Source organism: Phytophthora sojae, assembly GCF_000149755.1.
Source record: "Phytophthora sojae unplaced genomic scaffold PHYSOscaffold_37, whole genome shotgun sequence".
Lineage (NCBI taxonomy): Eukaryota > Oomycota > Peronosporomycetes > Peronosporales > Peronosporaceae > Phytophthora > Phytophthora sojae.
Genome location: NW_009258151.1, coordinates 1 through 21,383, shown reverse-complemented (window position 1 = coordinate 21,383; position 21,383 = coordinate 1). Strand labels below are relative to the sequence as shown.

The 21,383-nt window shown below is 57.1% G+C and overlaps 2 protein-coding genes and 3 non-coding genes across 5 annotated transcripts; 1 reads left to right on the top strand and 4 right to left on the bottom strand.

The window, feature by feature from the left end:
• Positions 1–33: 33 nt before the first annotated feature.
• On the bottom strand, positions 34–105 carry PHYSODRAFT_t1637. The gene has a single exon. It is a non-coding gene; the product is annotated as a tRNA-Met (tRNA).
• A 480-nt stretch (positions 106–585) lies between these two features.
• PHYSODRAFT_t1636 lies at positions 586–657 on the bottom strand. The gene has a single exon. It is a non-coding gene; the product is annotated as a tRNA-Met (tRNA).
• Positions 658–1,137: 480 nt separating this feature from the next.
• On the bottom strand, positions 1,138–1,209 carry PHYSODRAFT_t1635. Its single transcript has one exon. It is a non-coding gene; the product is annotated as a tRNA-Met (tRNA).
• Positions 1,210–3,789: 2,580 nt separating this feature from the next.
• On the top strand, positions 3,790–4,674 carry PHYSODRAFT_425288 (hypothetical protein; the record flags this gene model as incomplete). Its single annotated transcript, XM_009541827.1, has 1 exon — positions 3,790–4,674. A coding segment is annotated over one exon (885 nt), but the record flags the coding sequence as incomplete, so codon positions are not given.
• Positions 4,675–12,799: 8,125 nt separating this feature from the next.
• On the bottom strand, positions 12,800–17,374 carry PHYSODRAFT_343274 (hypothetical protein; the record flags this gene model as incomplete). The annotated part of the gene is made up of 13 exons (XM_009541826.1): positions 12,800–12,820; positions 12,899–13,120; positions 13,200–13,324; positions 13,444–13,579; positions 13,643–14,745; positions 14,811–14,940; positions 14,982–15,067; positions 15,153–15,315; positions 15,351–15,460; positions 15,510–16,367; positions 16,453–16,620; positions 17,083–17,176; positions 17,228–17,374. The coding sequence occupies 13 exons, from the start codon at positions 17,372–17,374 to the stop codon at positions 12,800–12,802; spliced, it is 3,363 nt and encodes a 1,120-aa protein (XP_009540121.1).
• Positions 17,375–21,383: the final 4,009 nt, after the last annotated feature.

Below are 21,383 nucleotides of genomic sequence, written 5' to 3'. Positions count from 1 at the left end.
GCGAAGGAGCACCCGAACGGCGCGGGTAAAAGTTAGCACTTGTTGGTCTCGATCCAACGACCTTTGGGTTATGAGCCCAACACGCTTCCTCTGCGCCAAAGTGCTAGCTCAATTTCACACATCCCCAACGACACACAAAAACGCGCCCCAGCAAACCACACACAAACCAACGCAAACGCCCGCGCGCGAGCTCTCCAGACCGACAATTGATGCCCCCAACGAGCTTATCGTTCACGAGATATCTCCCACCAAACCTAGGTACACGTACCCGCGGCACAACAAACTGCCACTGCGCACAGGCGCCTCGCCGCCGCGCGACCAAACCAGGGCCCATCACACACCGCCAGGCGCGACAGCGCGTCGTGGACACGCCCCTACTGTTGCCTGGTGCCGCGCCGCCGGGTTTACCAACCCACCGCTTGAACCGTGGCGGGACTCGATCCCGCCGTCGTTGTGCGGCCTGCCAGGCACGAGGGGCGAAGGCGGGGTCAGTGCAGGCAGCGTGGAGGGGCAGCAGGACAGGCGGAAGCCGCTAGAAGCCGCAACAAAGAGGCGAGGGAGCACCCGAACGGCGCGGGTAAAAGTTAGCACTTGTTGGTCTCGATCCAACGACCTTTGGGTTATGAGCCCAACACGCTTCCTCTGCGCCAAATTGCTAGCTCAATTTCACACATCCCCAACGACACACAAAAACGCGCCCCAGCAAACCACACACAAACCAACGCAAACGCCCGCGCGCGAGCTCTCCAGACCGACAATTGATGCCCCCAACGAGCTTATCGTTCACGAGATATCTCCCACCAAACCTAGGTACACGTACCCGCGGCACAACAAACTGCCACTGCGCACAGGCGCCTCGCCGCCGCGCGACCAAACCAGGGCCCATCACACACCGCCAGGCGCGACAGCGCGTCGTGGACACGCCCCTACTGTTGCCTGGTGCCGCGCCGCCGGGTTTACCAACCCACCGCTTGAACCGTGGCGGGACTCGATCCCGCCGTCGTTGTGCGGCCTGCCAGGCACGAGGGGCGAAGGCGGGGTCAGTGCAGGCAGCGTGGAGGGGCAGCAGGACAGGCGGAAGCCGCTAGAAGCCGCAAAAAAGAGGCGAAGGAGCACCCGAACGGCGCGGGTAAAAGTTAGCACTTGTTGGTCTCGATCCAACGACCTTTGGGTTATGAGCCCAACACGCTTCCTCTGCGCCAAAGTGCTAGCTCAATTTCACACATCCCCAACGACACACAAAAACGCGCCCCAGCAAACCACACACAAACCAACGCAAACGCCCGCGCGCGAGCTCTCCAGACCGACAATTGATGCCCCCAACGAGCTTATCGTTCACGAGATATCTCCCACCAAACCTAGGTACACGTACCCGCGGCACAACAAACTGCCACTGCGCACAGGCGCCTCGCCGCCGCGCGACCAAACCAGGGCCCATCACACACCGCCAGGCGCGACAGCGCGTCGTTGAAGTTGGGGGAAATGTTTGTCCTTTGGCCAGTTCTATTTTAACAGGCAGGTCGGCGAGAAGTTCTTGCACTCCTGGGACAATGCTATGTACCAGCTTGTAGACAGATACACCGTGGACAAGCCATCTATTTGCAACATGGTGCTATATTGGATATGGGTTTGGAACATCAATCTACTGTGAGCCGGGGGTCGTCGTGTCTTCGTGTCAAACGAAAGTGAGCTTTGACGAGCGTGCCATGCTCAAGTGGATTCAAAAGATGTGGCAGTATGAGGCAAGCAGACGAACTGCCCTCATCCTGGGTTTGGTCATAGTGCACAAATGTGCTGCCGATTGGCAACGACTTGCTGAAATGAACACATACACTGTGTATGTTCCTGTTGGCTTTACCCCTGTGGCTCAGCCGCTAGATGCGGGAGTCATGCTTCATATTAAAGGTAAACTAACAGCCCGTTACGCCGCACTGCACACGTACCGCCCCACCGACACGCAAAACCTGGGAACACTGTTTCGACATGTCCCAGCCTCCATGCACGCACTTGGAACTATCACGGCAGCGATGATCCAAGCTTCGCTCAGAGAGGCCAGCCCGTTCTTTCCGTTTGGGCCGCCGCCAAGCTCTTCACCAGTTGTGGTGGTCTCGGCTACGAAAGTAGATGTACAGGTACACAATTTATTTGAACCCCATCTTTTCAAAAAAAGATGGGCTAATAAATGAGCTGTGCGCTGATGGACCAGCTTTTAACACAGGCGAGACCACCACTACCAAATCTTTCAGTGTGCTAAACCTACCCGGCTTTCGCAGTACCTTTCTGGATACGACGCAGGAACGAGGAGGTTAGGCTGCTGCGGTTGGTTTATAACCAACCGCCCCAGTTGTTCCCCATTCATCAGCAATTATCGCCTGCAATGTATACCTTTTTAACTTTTTGTTTATTTTAACGAAGTGACAATAATGCACCTCAATTATAAAAATGGACCTTGTAAGACTGTGTACAAGTATGTGGTATAGCAGCACGCACAAAATCGTCAGTTGTGGTAACTTGGCTACAAACACAACAATAGCCGAGCTGGTCGGCTTTGTCGGCCTGCGCCGGGTTGCCCCCGAGCGGTTCGGCCCAATCGGGACAGCGGGTGTCTCGCCTCTCGCCGAGACCTGCCAACCAAGATCACTCCTCCGGAGATCCGCCGAGTTCGACGGTCTCCGTTCACTCAAATCCACCAAAAGATGGACGACGGCGCACGGAGCGCTTTTACAGGTCGCCGAGAGCAAAGACTTCTCGACTCAGCAATCAGCGCCCGGGACGTACGGGAACACCGGCTCGCAGCGGTGGCGAGACTTTTCCTTCGCGCTTGGCGAGACACGCGCCCAACCCGGGCCGACCTTAATCTCTTGGCGCTGCCAGCCGAGTACCCTACAAGCTATGCCTCTCGGGTACGGGCAGCAGACATAATCCGGCCCCGTGCAGGGACTTACCGGAACGTGTACACGTGTTGTGGACCTAGAAAATTCTGCTCTGTTGTTTGTTATCTCTGTCGGGCGCCCTGAAGGGGCGCCTCCACTATTCCTAAGCTCCTATACAAATACCAAATGAAAGTGGGCGGTTTTGGATCTCGGCCGACTCTTCGCTGAGCTCGGCGACGCTTGAGCTCGGCTGGTCCGGATGAACTATCCGGATAATTCTTCGAACTCGGCTGAGCCGGATAAGGTGTCCGGATAAGCTGGTGAACTCGGCTGAGCTCGACTGAGCTGGGCTACCGGTACAGTGTACCACTCCAGCCGAGTTGGTCGCGCGAAATCTGGTGTTTCCTACACCACAACTGCCCCGGTCATGTTCCGAGCCGAGTTGGTGAGGGACCTGACCATCCCTCCTCGAGTCGAGTCCAATCTTGGCCAAAACTCCAACGGCAGCGAACAAGTCTCTGCGCCATGTCGTCGTCCGGCGCTCCTGCCGCTCCTCCGGTACGTTCTTCGCCTCCGACGGCTCCATCCATTCTGCTGCTGACCCTTCTTCTACTGATCTTCACAGGCTTCAGTTGCGTCGTCTTTGCAGTCTTCACATCCTCCCGCGCGAGATGAGGAGGAGTCCGCTGAGTTGGTCGACTCGGCGTCCCGGGCTCGCGGGGTCAGCGATGGGCAGGAGCACCCTGTCATCGATCTGACAACTTCCCATGGGTTCGACCGGGAGTCCGAGCCGGCATCTCGCACTTCTCCTCGCCGCTCACCGAGTCCGCGTGGTGACACCACTTCGGGCGCCGCCGACCTTGGTCGGTCGGATTCGGCTGGGCCGGTGAGTCTCGACTCTCTCGCTGCGCTGATCCATGCGCAGTCCGAGCAACGCCGCATCGAGAACGCGGACTTGGCCCGGTTGTTGTCGTTCGTGATCACTCGTCCCGCGCCGGCGGCTGATAGAGAGGTCCGCCGAGCTGCCCTCGAGGCGACGTCCGTCAGCGAACTCGTGAGCCTCCTTCGCGGTCAGCACCAACCTTCAAGTCAAGCTAGTGACGTCGCTGCACTGAGGGTCGAGCTGGAGTCTGCTCGGACTATCAACGCTGACTTGACTCGGCGGCTGGATTCACAGGCGGCTGTGAAGGTCGACCTCGAGGAACGATTGAAGACTGTCGAGGAGGAGCGTGACCGATGGAAAGCCGAGTCGAAGAAGTCGTCCCCTCTCCTGACCAGCTTCCGGAAGGCGATGGCCGAGTCTGAAGCTTCCTTGAAGTTGGCCCGCAAGTCTCAGGATGATAAAGTGAAGTCGGCTCTCGCTCACGCTAAGGATCTCGGCAGGCAGCTCAGGGAACGTGACTCGGAGATTGAGCGTTTGACTCAGCTTCTTTCGGCTCGTGACGCTGAGTACGCTGTGCTCCAGGGGATCTCGACCAAGCACTTCGAGCAACTGCAGGAGTCGGCTCGGCTACTCATTTCTGGAGACGCCCAGCCTCTCCGTGATGCCAAGGCTACCATCAAACACCAGCGTGAGGCCATCCTCCGGCAGAAGCGTGTCATTTCTCGCATGGGTCTTTTACCCATGCACGATCCTCACATGGCTGCTACAGCTGCAGCCGGGTTGGACGCGCCTGGGTTGAGCCCTGCTGACTTGCAGCTCAATGCTCGGTTATGCCGGATCCTGGCTCAACGTTTCCCGGAGGTGATGGACATCCCGGCTGGAGAGACTCGTCGAGTCGAGTTGACCATCCACCCGCGAGCGGACGGCGCCGCTACTACTCCGCCAGCGCCCGTGAGCTCGGCTGGTTCGTTCCTTGGACAATCAACTCGGCTGACTGAGTCTGAGGCTCCGGCCCCTCCAAGCGAGTCTCCCGCATCATCTGCCGCCAATCCTGTGTCGGCTGGTGCGGTTTCTATGCCCGTGTCCATTTCTGCTTCGCGTCATCGCCGCAGCAAGTCGGTCGACCAGGTTCACCGAGCTCGGCTGGATACTCTGACACCTACCGAAAAATTACTTCGCTCCTCAAACCCGAAGTCAGCGACGGCGGCTGGTTCTCAGCGCAAGCCCAAGAAGCCACTCGAGCAGCCGTACGCGTGTCCACTTCCTGGTGAGGTCGGCCATGAGGACGCGTTGGTCCAGCTTGAAAAGGCTGCCCAAGAGACTGACGCCGCATGCGACCTATCGCTCCGGTCGAGCTTGAACTTAGCCGGGTTGACTGTCGACGATGTGAATGTGGAGGCCGGCGACGAGGTTCACTCGCTGGAAGAGGACCTCTCGTTCGAGTTCACCGAAGTGCCTGGTTCCGCTGAGCTTCCGAGGGGGCCGCCGGCCCGACCATGAGTGTGCTGTCCGTGCAACTCGTGCCTTACTCTTCCTCCCCGGTGCAGACGCCTTCAAGCGGAGTGGCTGTTGTATCGTTGCCTGGATCTGCTGACCTTGCTGCAACTCCGTCCGCTATTTCGCTTCCTGCCTCGGTTCCGTTCCCGACTCGTGTCCGATGGGTTCCTCCCTCGACCAGCGTGCCGAGCGCGGCTGTGGTGACATCGACTGCCGGCGCCGGAGGACAACCGGGTTCCTCTGCTCCCGATCCGGCGCTTGCTACAACGCATGCTGTGATTGCGCCGAGCTCGACGGCTGGAGTCTCGGCTGCGGGTACAATTAACAGCTCCGCTGCGATTCCGCCTCGGGTTTCGCAGTCTTCTCCGAGTTCGGCCGCTCACCGGCTCTTGGCATGTACTCGTTCCCGGTTTGCCAATCAAGCCCAGAGTCGTCGTGGCCCGCCAGGGGTGGCGTCGACTGTAGTCACTCCAATGCCGAGCACTCCGTCGGTGGCCTCGACCCGGCCAGCGGTTCCTCCAAGCTCAGCTGGGATGACTTCTCCATCGGGTCGCCCTTTACGCTCCACTGCGGCTACTGCCCGAGTGTTGAACGCTCACTGCTTGGATCTGTTAGAGACTCCTGACTATCTCGTCCTCCGGTCCGCTCGGCGTAGCTCTTCCTCTGGTTCGTCGGGCTCGGCTCTTGGATTGAATGCCCCCGGAACCTCAGCACACCCGTTGTCTGTGTCCGAGAGCTCTGAGTCTGAGGCTGACGACCCTGGATCTGCTGACGAGCTTAGTTCGGCCGACCCTGACGCATCTCGCCGGGCTTCGTTAGCTTCTGCGCTCCCACCTCCGCACGGGAAGCTCCAGAGCTACATCGCTGCTCGTCAATCGCCTCTCGTTCCGTCCAGCGAGTCAGGTGACTCAGACTCGCAGCCAAGTTCCAAGAAGCAGAGCGGTAAGGGCAAGCGCAAGCGGAGTCGCAAGCACAAGCACAAGCACGAGCACAAGCACAAACACAAGTCGAAGTCGGCAGGGTCAAAGAAGTCGAAGAGGTCTGCGTCTCCGGACTCGGCTAAGGACCCCCGCCCGTCCAAGCGTCAGCGAGGTTCGACTGGGGACTCGGCCGTCGGTCCGGCTGAGGTTTCTGCCGCTTCCAGCTCGACTACCAACTCGGCTGGGAGCTCTGGCATCCCATCGAGCTCGGCTGTTTCGCCGTCACCTATTTCTGCTGGTCCAGCTTCAACCCTGTCGGTTTCTATCGTAACCGCTCATGACGCTGGCGCCCACGTTCTCCCTCAGTTACCTGCAGCTTTACGCTATTCGCTCGCTCAGCTGCGCACTCGAGCTCGCCAGGCGGTCGGTCGAGACGCTCGGATCACTCCCCAGCTGGCTCAGCTGCGCGACATCCGCTTCGTTCATTACGGGTCTCGGCGGTGCTGGGAGGCTATCCTCAGCCATCAAACGGCCAAGGTCACTGTGGATGACGCGTCGGGGAAGGGCAGCGTGCCGGTTACGCTCTGTTCTCTCGCTGGGATTAAAGCGTTCGCGGACGTCTACCATCCGGATCACCCGGATCAGCGGCTTCTTCGTCTGCTTCCCAAGACTCCCATCTTCTTCTCCCCTCAAGTCCTCAACGACGCCAAGAGCCGGTTGGCGAGCTCGGCGAAGTCGGTGACCTTGATGGAGCGTCTTGCAGAAGTGTTCGTGAAGATCCGCGGGGAGGCTCCGAACTCGGCTTGTGACAAGGAGGGTCCTACCAAGTTCTTCGTAGCACTGTTCGAGCGGTGTCACTGGATGGTCGAGTCGAGTGTGCTGATGGGGCTACATCCGGCTTTTCACACGGGGCTCCCGTATCACGTGATAGCCGAGATGTATGACACGTGGGTGTTGTACAAGTTGGCTCGCAAGCGTCGACGCGATGCTCTCCGAAGCCTCATGACTATCCTGCCGGACGACCTGTTCACTGCAGTGATGAAGCTTCTTGGCGGTCTTGCTGCTCCGGAGGCCGATGCGGAGCTCTTCTTTGAGCCGTCGGTCCCGTTGTATCCGCTGGTCAATCTCGCTTGGATTCCTGCAGGCAGGGACTGGTGTGCGGAAGCCGAGTCTGTGGATGACTCTGAGCCTTGGCGAGCTTGGTGGTTGAGCGACCCGCGGCACACCCTGCTTCCGGACTCGCAACTTGGAGTTTATGGTGTTTGCTCCTGCTGGCGTCGATCCACGTTTTGTTGAAGACGCTATCGATGAAGACGTGGATCTCGACCAGCCGGCTCCTCTCCAGATTTCGTCGAATGCCCCAGTCCCAGTCAACCGAGCTGAGATTCATATCTTCGAAGGTCGTGAAACAGGCGAACTCGGCTGGGCCGCCGGTGACGTGGATCCGATGTCTCCGCTGATCGGGTCTCCCAACCTGTGTGGTCCTTCTCCAACAGCGTCTCTCTTCGGCCCTGCATCGCCCGGATCTCCAGCCGATTTGGGTGGGTCTGCTTCTGCTGACACGGCTACTCCCGCCTCGAACTCGGCGGACTCGGCTGTTACAACTTTGAGCTCGGCGGACCCGGCTGGAGAGGACACGGAAGCAGTGGGTAGCTCGACCGGGCTGGCCACGAGCACCGGGGGCTCGATCGGCCTTCTTGCTGCGGCTGCAGCTACAGTTGTAGCATCCGCGGCTCCTTCGCAGCCTCCGTCGTCTCCATGATGCGCGGCATGACTCCCGAGTTCAGCCTTCATTCTCGCCGTTCCATCGGTATGTAATTCATGTAATGTATGCAGTCTTGACGCGGTAGCTTTCTTCGTCTCAACTCAGCCTGCTGTCTTCACTGAGTTGGCGTGTTCATCATCTTGGTGCAATAGCTTTAATCCTCGTCTGCAACTTGCACCATTTGCAGACGGTTTTCACGTTTCTTCTGCCGTAGATAGTCGAACAAAAGTCCACCGCACGACAAGTTCGATAGTGGTTCCCATGTTGGCTCATCATAGCCAACCCACTTGACCTTTAACCTCCGCTGAGCTCTGGAGGTGCTTGTAGAGAGCGGCAACTCGTCGTCCAGGATGGCTTCGACTTTGTATTCGTTCATTGCTTCATCAGGCTCCCAGCTGTCTTCAGGAAGGAATTCCTCGTCGAAGTCGAGACGATCCGACTCGGCTAAATCGGCTACCAGCCGAGTCGTCGGCCGCTCGCCGAGTCCTGTGACCGCTTTCGGACGCGACACATGCACTACTGGGTAGAAATGGTATCCGCTCTTGTCCGGAAGTTCGAGCTTGTTAGCAAACTCTTCGACCTTCTTCTTCACCCGGAAGGGTCTATGCCACCGATGTGTCAGCTTCTTGGTCAAGCCAGATCTGACTCGTTCCATGAACAGCCACACCTGGTCACCTTCCCTGAATAGCAACTTCCTCGACTCGGCTGTCTCGTTACCTTCCTCGACCAGCTCGGCTGCTTCCTCGGATGAGTTCGCCGGAGTATCCCTCCCCTCTTCTCCGGCTGGGACAGTTCTCCACTCAACTCGGCTGAGCCCATCATTGTGTTCCTTCGCTCTCCGTTGCTTCTCCTTCAACTGGAACTCGGCTGCAAGCTTCAAAGCCACTTCTCTCTGTCGGTTTTCTTCCCTGCGCCATTCGGCTACCCCAGTTGAGTCAGCCGAGTTGCCCCTGCCGAGCCTGACTGACTCGGTCATCGCCTTGAGTGTAGACCAAGCGTCCCATCCGTGTACCAGGTAGAGCGGAGTGTTGAGTCTCTCGAATTGTTGATGGCGTGGACGAGCTTCTCGGCTACGTCATCGTCATCTCCGTCAGCTTGGAGAGGATCTTCCACGTACACTCGTACAGTCTGGGTCATGGTCTTCACTGAGCGTTCTTGCTGGCCGTTGGCTTGCGGTCGGTAACTCTCGACTTGGACTGCATCATCTCCGAGAACTTCTGGAATACTTCGCTCATGGACCGGAGATCTCTGTCGTGGCGCACCAGTGATGGAGCTCCAAACCTCCGGAACACATTCTCTTTGAAAGCCTTCGCCACCTCGAGTGCCCCAGTCTCGCTCATCGCCTTTGCAACCACGAACCCGGTAAAGTGATCTTGAAACAGCAAGAGTGCCGTGTTGCCCCGCCGAGTCTTCGGCAGTGGAATGACGAAATCCATCGACACCACGTGGAACGGACGTTCAGACACCACGTCATCGGGTGAATAGCCCTTTTACTCTTGCTTGTGCTGCAGTCCTCGCACGCCTGGACATGTTTGACCACGTCCGCGTACAGGCCAATCCAGTAGTAGTCAGCTCTGACCTTGTGGTAGGTCCGCACGATACCTTGGTGGCCTCCCTCGATGGAGTTGTGGCAGATCCGCAGGATCTCGTCTATCATGGTCGTTGGGACCACCAATCGAAGGGATAAGCCCAGTTCGCCGAGCTCACCAGGTCGTTTGGCTTTGTCTTGTCTTGTCGATACAATAGCCCGTCCTCGCTGAGCACGAACTCGTCAGCGACCTTCCCAGCGTTGTGAGCTCGGCGATGTGTGAGCTACGCATAATCTCCTCTCAGGTAGGTCTTCAAATCGGCCCACCGTTGTTCTTCGTCTTGAGCTTTCGCTATTCGTAGACGGCGCCCAGCTTGGACCACCACCGGGTCGATGTCCATGGCGTTGGGTTCCTGGGCTTCTCCGAGCTTGGCTACCAGCTCAGCTAAGTTCGCTGGCGGTGCTGTGCTACCGAACTCGGCTTCTCCAGCCGCCGGTTGCCTTGCAGGCGGAGGTCGGCTATCTCGCTCGAAGTCATTTCGTTCTGTTCCCTCATTCATAGCTGGTTGGACTGCGTCTCCTCTCGCTTCGTCTTCGAAACGGACTCGGCGAGCTTGGCTCCTCGTCACGACTGCCATCTCAGTATCTTCAGCCGGGACCGCTGCCGAGTCTGTGTCTACGTACAGGACCTCAGAGATTCTGTTCTGGGTCTTCAACTCGGCTTTCCGTTCGGCGTTGAGCACGACTTTTCCTGCCTTGGTCCCCAGCGCTTCGGTCGCTAGGGAGTCAGCTGCTGAGTTGTAGAGGCGCACTACATGTAGGTAGCGAACTGAATTCAGCTTGCCGACCCATTTCTTGTGGCGTGTCAGCTAGACTTGCAATGTCTCCTTCTTACACGCGATCACCCCCATGGATTGCTGGTTCGCAAGCCGAGAATCGCCCACGATAATTAAGTCCTTCACCCCACGCTCAATAGCCGAGGTCACGCCATTGTTCATGCCGGTGTACTCGGCTGGTCGATGGGAGGTGCGCGCTCGCAACGATCTCAATGCTCCAGTCTGGTAACGCCACAGGATCCAAGAACAACTCCCAAACCCGCCGTGTTTAGCGGTCTTCGCCGATCCGTCGAACGAAAGTACGTGCCCCTTGAAGTCTCGGGGCACATGCGCATGCAGCAACTCTGGGTCCATGCGGACCACAGCCGAGTTCTTGGACGGCGGGGCGACAGCCGTTAGTAGCTCGTCCAATCCCACTGCCGGTGTGATGGACGCTTGGAGCAACTGGGCGAAATCCGTGTCCCGTTCGCGGACCCGCTTGACCTTTAGGTGGAACGGTGATAGCAGTACCGCAAAGCTGACTGCTCTGCCGTAGAGAAACTTCGACTGGGACACCCATTCGAGAGTCGAGTAGCGGGTGTAAACATGGATGGTCTTCCCGGCGAGCAACGTGTGGCACACCTTGATGAGCTGTAGCAAGGCGAGAACTTCTTTCTCGGTGGGATGGTTGCCGAGTTCATTATCCTTGAGGACTCGGCCGCAGAACCGCACTGGGTGGAGCTTCCCGTCGTGGAGCTGCATCAGCGTGCTACTCAGAGCCCACTCATTGGCGAATAGCATAACGTGGACGTCCTCAGCCGAGTTGAAGTGGCGGAGTATGGGCGCGTCGACCACTTTCTGCTTTAACTCGGCGAACGCTGCTTTAGCAGCCGTCAGGTCACCGCCGGGTCCAAAGTCTTCGTCCTTCAGCTGATAGAGGACTGCCCCAAATACGGCCAAGTTCTGGATGAACCGGCCATAGTAGTTGAGTGCTACTAAGAACGCCTGCAACCCCTTCTTCGTCGTCGGGAATGGCAACCCAGCTATTGCCAGTATCTTTTTCTGGTCGACTTGGATTCCAGCCGAGGTCACCCCATGTGATAGGAAGTCGACTTTAGGCTGGACGAAGATGCTTTTCGGGAAGCTGACACTGATGCGGCATTCAGTGAAGCGTTGCAGCAATCGGTCAAGCGTCCCCAAGCAATCGTCGAACGTCCTCCCACCGAAGCAGATATAGTCCACAAACGTTCGCCGGTCGAAAACCGGTGCAAGGCACGATTCATCAGGTTCACCCGTCCGGAACATGTCGGCTTCTGGGCTGTTAATGAATTCCTCCAATGGGCCAAACTCGGCTTGAGCTCGGTGGTCAGCCTCAAACTTGGTCTGGCCACTGGCCTCAAAGTCGAAGTCGGCTGTGAGACGTTTCCGCTGAGCTTCTGAGGCGGCTTCCGCTTGTTGGATACGCTTGGCGAACACCTTCCAGCCGCCCTTGGGTTGTACGTAACCCCATAGAGCGTTGTCAATAAGGCGCTGGTAGATCATTGGGGCATTCTTTAATCCGAAGGGCATCCGCAGCCACTCAAAGTGGCCAAGCGCACAAACAAAAGCCGGGATCCAACGCGCACGCCGAGTCATCATGACCGCCCAGAACCGCTGGCAGTATCCAAAGAGCAGAACCATAGGTACGCTTCCAACTCCGTGAGGAGATCGTCCACTAGCGGCATGGCGTACTCCATGAGCAACGTAATCGCGTTTACCAGCTTGTAGACGATACACAACCGACATTCTTCTTTAGGCCAATCACGATGGGCGATGCCCATGGGCTGTTCGAGAAGGCGATTAGCCGTGCTCGTAACAGCGCCTTGAGCAGCTCGTACAACTTGCCGAGATGCTTCAGCGGAACTCGGCGGGCTCGTTGGCGGATTGGCGGATGCCCCTGTACGTCGATGTCGCACACTACGCCGTATGCTGGTGGAGGTAGGGCATTACCACTGGAGATCATGATCTTTTCATGGCTCTTCAATACTTCCACCAGCCGAGTAGACTGTGGCCGAGTGTGCGCCGAGCTCCGAACGTTTGGCTCTTCATAGTCGAGTGGCGTCGACACCGCTTCAGTCAGATCGGGCAGGAACGCCAACTCGCGAGCATAGTCTTCGAGCTCCAAGTTCGTTGCTTGGTGCTCGAACTCGGCTGAGTCTCCCGCCGAGTCGCCTCGACCATCTGTTTCTTCCTCGTACTTGGCTGCCAGAAGGTAACGTAAGCGCAGGTCTTCCTCCGGGTCTGACGACATGGCTCGTCGCTCACATCGACCTCATCTTCGAGCCTTGGACTCGGCGGCTTGGGCCCGGGGTCATCGATGATCGTCCAGTCAGACAAATCGCTTGGTGGCTCGCCTTCGTACTCGCTCGCAGCACATGTGTATTGGCCGGGCGCTTCGTGACCAGCCGTTACCGTGATAACCGTTCAGCAACGAATGCATTCATTTTAGTTTCACAAGCTCCGAATTAGTGTGGCCTTTTCAAATTCCTGAAGTGCACCACTACAGATCACAACGAACAAACACACAATACCATTAGCCAGCAACACACGGGAGATGCAACAAATCGAACATTCGTACCTTCTTGGATTCTTCAAAGCTGAGCTTGTTGTCACCGTTTAGGTCGGCCTCCTTGAAGCACTGTTCTACTGTGGCGCGAGCAAGCTCTTCCGGTGAGACGCCCATCTTGGTCTTCGTGCTGTCCGTCGTCTCGTACATCACTTTGAAGATTGACGTCATGTAGATGATCATCACTTCTTGTGTGATCGCCGGCCAGCCGGGTTCGATCCCCGCCTCCGCCTCCTGGGTCATCGCTCGTTTTCAGCGCCGCTATCGGCCTTGATCCGTGCTAGCTTGTGGCTATGGGTGGTCTGTGGGTGACGGTGGTGTGCCTGGAGCCTGCCACGCACGACTGGCCGCACTGCCAGCAAAGCCGCACGTGAGCCTTGGCAGCGGCCGCTCCGGCTTCGACCACGAGTCTTTGGAACTCGAACATAATAGCGGTTGCTGCGAAGAGGCAACAGGGCATCGGGGAGCGCGTGGAGACGCGTGTGCGGTAGGTGCGCGGCGCAGCAAAAACGGGGGCGTGGTGGTGCCGGTAGGATGGGTGCAAAACGAGGTCCTACCGGCTGTAGGTTCCGTGCTCAACATTACTTCCTTAGGCGCTGGGGTAGCGGTAGCCGAGTTCACCGGCTCAGTCTGAGTCAAGGGTGGACTGTCGACGGCCTCTGACTCGGCTCGCTCCTTCGACTCGGCCAACTTCTCCCATTACTGGGCGCAAGTCAGCGTCGAGTCCCGCTTCTTGGTAGACGGCCACGTAGCCACCCCTCTCGGTTCAGGGTAGTTTCTACGGTCCACGGCCGACGGCTGTCGAGCCAGCCACTCGACGTGCAGCTGATGTTCCTTTTGCAGCAGATCCTTATCCATAGCCGCTTCGTAGGCCATGACTTGCCAATCTTTGTACTTCGCCGAGTGCAGCCTGACATAACCATCGGGCGGTAACACCCCATGCGGCGCCCAGGCAACCACTGGGAAATGTGCTGGGCACCACGTCCAAGTCGGCTTAAGGTTGGTCAGGCGAACTCGAACCACTCGGTTCCGCCGGTCGAGTACCACGGTCGGTACCCAGTCTTTAGTCCGGCGTACCCAGAAGTCATGTGTTTCATCACTCGGTTGATTCCTCATCAGCCTGAACTCGGTGGGAACTCGGCTCTCGAGGTTCACCGGTTCGGTCGGGCCGTCTGTGATGTAGTGGCCGCCCTTCGGTTCATCCGCTGAGTTCTGGGACTTCACGAGAGGTAGGACAACTTCATCTGGTAACTTCACCACCGAGTTGTACAGATCCAGGCGGATCCCAGCCGGAATCATGAAGTCCGTACCGAGAATCAACTCGACTCCCGCGTGGTGATCGAGGATCCATACTTCAAATTCATACGTGACCTCCCAGCCGAGTGTCACCTTCATCATCGCTCGTGACATCGTCGCCACTTTGCCTTTCCCAATACCTTGAACGCCAATCTGTTGACCCTGGCGTGTGAACCGCTTCAACCGCAGTCGCTTCGCGAATCCTTCGCTTACTGCCGACACATTCGCGCCGGTGTCGAGCAATATCTTCGTACGCTGGTCGTTCACTGCTCCCATAACGAGAGATCTCATCCGAACTCGGCGGTCAAACTTTTGTGACGACCACCAGTCGAGTCGCTCCCCAGGGAGCAGCTTCATAACTATGGTGGCTGTGACCACCTCCGTCGATCGCTGAGTCACAACTGCACTGCACAATCTTGCTCGGCTTTCTTCTCCACTCTCGCCGAGCTCACAATCAAGTCCATCGCTATCAGAATCCAATGCTTCGTCCTCTACTTGGTCCTTGGGCCTTCCTGCCTCACCCACAAAGGCAAACACAAAGTTCGCCTCTACTGCCGGCTCGGCTGACTGTGGCAGCCCGGTATCGCCCAACCCAGTCAGTGTTGGCGGGCCGCCGAGTTCAAATCACTCGGCGTGTAGAGGTCCTGGAGGTCTTCAGGTAACTCGGACTTGGCAACATTGGACTTGACAAATGCGGTGAGCTTCTCGTAGCGCTGGAACAGCTCGCATTGACCGACATCGTGCAATTGCTTGCAGAACTTGCAGCGACGGCGGTAGTAGTGGACGGAGTGGTTCGCACCGCCGCAGGCAGCACAAGGTCCATACGATGGGCGTTCACGGGGGTCACTGCGCCGCCCAGTCTGGTCACGCCGATCGTATCCTCGACTGGCGCGGTCAGCCGAGCTCGGCTGACCCCTTCGGTGATCACTCCTTGCTGTCCCAGCTGAGTTCCCTCGGTCCCCCGATCTACGGTCGCGGTCGCTGGTGAACCCGGTGTCGATGTAATCGTCTTCCGAGTCTACAGTCGAGTCGGAGTAGCTCAGCTGGCTGCCGTCGCTCCGATCGCTGTCCGAGTCGTAGAGGTTGGATCGCCGATTGGATTGGCGTCTCTCGGCCAGCTCGTACGGGTCGTCCTCCAGCAGCGCTGTCGCTAGTCGGCGTTATCGACCATCGTCGCGTCGGCTTCGTCGGTCATCTCGGCGGTCATCTCTACGTCGTTCCCGGCGGTCGTCTCGCCGGTCGTCTCGGCGCGGCTCACTCCGCCGAGCTTCTGAGTGCCTTGGCGAATCGGTGCGCTTGGCGTCTCGGCTGCGGCTTTCGACGAAACGGTCGCGCTGTTTCTTCCGGCGCTCCCCCAGGATCTTCTGGTTGATGATCTTCTCGGCCTTCTTGATGTCGGCGAGCTGTTGCGGATAGAGCAGATCCATGACGTCATCATCCCCGCAGTGCAACAGGAAGTGTTCCACGTGGTCAACAGCGTCCGCTCCACCGGCTTCGTACTGGATTTTCGCCGACTTCGCATATCCGTTGAGACGAATGAGGAAGTCACACACCAGCTCGTTGTCTTTGCGCTGAGCCGAGTAATAGCGAGCTCGTGCCGACTCGTCAAACTGCGAACAGTAGTAGTCGGCGAATGCCTCACTCAGCAGACTCCACTTCCGTTGCGTTTTCTTCGGGAGCTGGCGATACCAGCTCTTCGCGCCTCGCTCCAGCTTCAGCGAGAATGGCTCGTACCAGAGGTCTTGCGCCAGCCGAGTTCCTTTCATCTCGTAGATGAATCGCTTCAGCCACTGGAGAGAGTCATCCGGTCGGTAACGTTTGCCTTCGAACATAGGAATCTTGTCGAGGGACGCATGGGTGCGAACCTCCAAGTACTGCGTCCGATCGCTTTCAGTGTCATCGAAGCTAAGGTGCTTGATGACGTCCTTCACCGACTCGTCAGCCGAGTTCTGATACTCGCGTCCATCGTCGCTGTCGCTGAGCTCGGCTGCATCTGCAGCGTCAAACAACTCAGCGTAGCGTCCACTCGGCTGCTTGCCACGCGTTGGCGTCTTCATATGCGAATCTTCAAAATACGGCGTACCCTCAGTCGAGCGGAACACCTCGGCTCTCTTGCGTTCGGGAGTCTTCGGCAGGGGAATCCTGCTGGGGTGTTCGACGGTCTTCGGAGTCGTTTCGCAATAGTCTGCCGAGTTCCGACAGCCCTCGCTCGAGGCCAAACGAGGCTCTCAACCGGCGCTTCCACTTGAGGATTTCGCGTGAAGCTCGACTGGGGTCCCAATCGCCGAGTAGCAGGCTGTTGGGTCGGCTCGTGCACCGGAACCCCATCGCCTTGAGTAGCAACACCGTGTCTTCGACCAGTTGGTTGATGTCGGTACTGTTCACCGGCTGAGTCAGCTCAGGCCCCAGTACCGGCCATCTCGCCTGAGCCATCGCCACTGGAGCAAACATCATCATCCACTCGCTATGAGATCGCATCTCCTCTCCGAGCCTGCCCAGACTGAGATTATGCGGGCGAGGCTTGGTAGTCGAGTGTTGGTTAGGAAGAAAATCCGAAAGTGAATTAGAATGAGTTAAGCAAAACTGCTTCTAGGAGTCTGTCCTACCGTGTCTTACCAACGAGTACACGAAGTCCTAGCTTCTAACTCCAACATGTTTTGTCGAGGCTGCGAAAACTAAATGTCGATTGTGGTTGCAGATCCCATGCAAACGGCAACTTCAACTTGACCTTCTCTCAGCCGATCAGAATCACCAAATCCGGGGAACCAGCCAATCACATTGTAGCATACAGTACAACCGTACGCCTTGGCAACAACTCCACAGCCGCACGCGCCTCGATACGGAGTCACACAACTAGACTGCGAAGTGTCCAATCGCAACACCCAGAACCTTGTTCGCACTTGGCATATCCGCATTCCTCGTCGCTCGCAAGATCAGGGGCGGACGTTCCCCTTGAGCGGCGGCTTGATCTTCGTCGTCCGTATCATTGCCGAGCTGGACCGCCAGGTTGCGCACAACTGGACGTGGGGTACCCATCCGTCAGACTTGCAGCGACAACTCGTCGACTTCGCCGAGTAGCTCGGCTTTCTCCTCATACTCATCTTCAACATCTTCCCCACTTCCTTCGTCTTGGGCATCCTCCTCATCGAACTGGACGGTGCGCGCCTCGTCCGCCGTCGCGTCCGTGATCATCGCATTCGCCGAGTCCGCCGACGGCCGAGTTACTTCCAACCGTCGCTGGACTCGGCGTAACAATTCCCTTGACCATTTTCACACTCTCTTCTCTTCTCTTCTTCTCAAACCTTGGTTAGCTGGTACCTACGAAACACAAGCACACCCCTGTTATGGGTTGGGGGACCAGTTGTGGTATAGCAGCACGCACAAAATCGTCAGTTGTGGTAACTTGGCTACAAACACAACAATAGCCGAGCTGGTCGGCTTTGTCGGCCTGCGCCGGGTTGCCCCCGAGCGGTTCGGCCCAATCGGGACAGCGGGTGTCTCGCCTCTCGCCGAGACCTGCCAACCAAGATCACTCCTCCGGAGATCCGCCGAGTTCGACGGCCTCTGTTCACTTAACCCTGTGCCCTCCACCAAAGGATGGACGACGGCGCACGGAGCGCTTTTACAGGTCGCCGAGAGCAAAGACTTCTCGACTCAGCAATCAGCGCCCGGGACGTACGGGAACACCGGCTCGCAGCGGTGGCGAGACTTTTCCTTCGCGCTTGGCGAGACACGCACCCAACCCGGGCCGACCTTAATCTCTTGGCGCTGCCAGCCGAGTACCCTACAAGCTATGCCTCTCGGGTACCGGCAGCAAACATAATCCGGCCCCGTGCAGGGACTTACCGGAACGTGTACACGTGTTGTGGACCTAGAAAATTCTGCTCTGTTGTTTGTTATCTCTGTCGGGCGCCCTGAAGGGGCGCCTCCACTATTCCTAAGTTCCTATACAAATACCAAATGAAAGTGGGCGGTTTTGGATCTCGGCCGACTCTTCGCTGAGCTCGGTGACGCTTGAGCTCGGCTGGTCCGGATGAACTATCCGGATAATTCTTCGAACTCGGCTGAGCCGGATAAGGTGTCCGGATAAGCTGGTGAACTCGGCTGAGCTCGGCTACCGGTACAGTGTACCACTCCAGCCGAGTTGGTCGCGCGAAATCTGGTGTTTCCTACACCACATAAGTCAGCGATCGGGCGTGGATCGCCGATCGCCGATCGAGCGTGGATCGCCGATCGCCGATCGGGGTCGATCGTGGGTCGACCAGGATGGGACGCACATGGAGGACGAAGTCGGGGCAAGAATCCAGTAATCGTGGGGTTGTAGGAGGGTAAGGAAGATGGTAGCAGTAGGGAGAGACCAGCTAAACATAAATCAGAGCAGAATTTGCACCGAAGAGCACAAGTCCCCTCAAGTCACCAAGCCCCAGGAACTACATTGGCCTCGGCAGTGTCGACACTTTGGGTAGTGAACTAGCGGTACGGTTAATACTGGATTAATACATTGGCCAGCTTGACCTACTCTAGTGATCTATCTCTTGTGTGCAAGTCCTCGATCGACCGGATATTAGTGCTTGGCCGGCGATCGTTTCTCCTCTCGATCAACCTCGATCCCGCTATAGGAAGCGGCAAGCAACTCAGGAAAGGAAGGAACATACCCGGAAAGGCAACTACAGGCCTTGGATCAACTCCAGGCCGACCGATCGCAGCGAACAACCCTCGATCGGAGCGTATACTCGGACGCAGAGCGAAGACTACCGCGCTGCTCCACAAACTATCCCCGCATCACGCCAAGACACTCGATCTTCACCAAGTGCTGCATCTTCGGAGCCCCGAGAGAGCGGATCCAGCCCGCCGACGGGTACACAAGGTGAGAACAAGTTCAGCCGATCACGGATCGTTGGGGAACCCCCTCCGTTAGTCGGTGTCTGGGCGCTGGTGGGAAGCTCGATCAGGCCTTAACCAGATTTTGGCCGATCCCGCTACACCACAGCACCAAGAATGCGGCCGGGCGCCGCGTGCACACCAACATGACGCCAAAGACGCCGGGTTGGCGGGCGGTGCCTTGGTCAGCTGCTAGCTGCTGCTCGGGTCACGAGCGGAGGCTTCAAGCTGTTGCTCCGGTTGCGAGCGTTGGCCTACAGCTTGGAGGACCAAGACGTAATCCTTAGGTCATAACAAAACCGAACAACAACGTCGCGATACGACGCTGCGATGGTCAAAAGATCAGACCCATCCTTTGCAAAAGATCCGTCCAAAAAATCGCTACTTTGAAACCCCCTAATAGTTGTATTGCGGAAACCGATTAGATTGTCCGAGCGGATTAGCTGATAAAGCAGCGTTCATGAGAGATTTGACTGGTACTAAATCGGGGATCCTTATAATTGCATATGTCATTGGTAAGGGTATAAATCAGTGTAGCGTTAATAAAATAGGGATTGCCTCATTACCCGCCAGCAATACGCGGAACGACCACTTACCACCACGAGCTGACTGTTTCGCGCTCCTACTGACGAGCAATAGCATCGCGTGCATTAAATACTTCTCTGTGAGCAGTCGACGTGTACTGCTATCTATTTATCAAGTTGTGAAGCCATATATTTGCGCTGTCATTTCTCGTCAGCATTAGCGTTTGTCGGTTTTACATTAAATCCGCCGCCGAATGCCGAGTGGGTGTCGGACACTTGGGCTGATTAGCATGCAAATCAGTCGTCCTGAGCTAAATCAGCTTGCCACATGGCGTTGTAGGCACAACAGACTGCTCTGTCAAATCAGAGTGCAAATCTTAGGCTGTCGATATAATTAGGAGGTCGGTTTTAGTAAATCCGACCCGATTAAGCTTAATCATCTGCTTAACCAACCGATTTATATTCTAATTAAACAATCTAATCGGTTTCCACAATAATAGTTACAGAGTTAAACCAGCACCTTATTTCGAAAAAATAAGGATGCCGATCCAGCTCACGCGAAATCTTCACCATGGTAAGGAGCTGCAAACGTAAGTTTAGGCTCACTGGTAATGGCGCGAACAGTGTGCTTCAAATTAGTTCGTGACACAAATTCCATCAAGGCGACCGGACTATGCTCTGCTTCAACTTGATCGTAGCCCAAATGCAGTTGCAATGCAACCGGGGTACGATACCGCTATAAACGGCAAGCAGCTCCAAGAATCTAGCCACTGATGGCACCAAACACGCTGTCAAAGCGAAGATCCAACAATTCTGCGTGCTGTTAGATACTTCTGGTGAAGGAAACACCAAATTTCGCGCGGCTGGAGTGGTACACTGTACCGGTAGCCGAGCTCAGCCGAGTTCACCAGCTTATCCGGACACCTTATCCGGCTCAGCCGAGTTCGAAGAATTATCCGGATAGTTCATCCGGACCAGCCGAGCTCAAGCGTCACCGAGCTCAGCGAAGAGTCGGCCGAGATCCAAAACCGCCCACTTTCATTTGGTATTTGTATAGGAACTTAGGAATAGTGGAGGCGCCCCTTCAGGGCGCCCGACAGAGATAACAAACAACAGAGCAGAATTTTCTAGGTCCACAACACGTGTACACGTTCCGGTAAGTCCCTGCACGGGGCCGGATTATGTCTGCTGCCGGTACCCGAGAGGCATAGCTTGTAGGGTACTCGGCTGGCAGCGCCAAGAGATTAAGGTCGGCCCGGGTTGGGTGCGTGTCTCGCCAAGCGCGAAGGAAAAGTCTCGCCACCGCTGCGAGCCGGTGTTCCCGTACGTCCCGGGCGCTGATTACTGAGTCGAGAAGTCTTTGCTCTCGGCGACCTGTAAAAGCGCTCCGTGCGCCGTCGTCCATCCTTTGGTGGAGGGCACAGGGTTAAGTGAACAGAGGCCGTCGAACTCGGCGGATCTCCGGAGGAGTGATCTTGGTTGGCAGGTCTCGGCGAGAGGCGAGACACCCGCTGTCCCGATTGGGCCGAACCGCTCGGGGGCAACCCGGCGCAGGCCGACAAAGCCGACCAGCTCGGCTATTGTTGTGTTTGTAGCCAAGTTACCACAACTGACGATTTTGTGCGTGCTGCTATACCACAACTGGTCCCCCAACCCATAACAGGGGTGTGCTTGTGTTTCGTAGGTACCAGCTAACCAAGGTTTGAGAAGAAGAGAAGAGAAGAGAGTGTGAAAATGGTCAAGGGAATTGTTACGCCGAGTCCAGCGACGGTTGGAAGTAACTCGGCCGTCGGCGG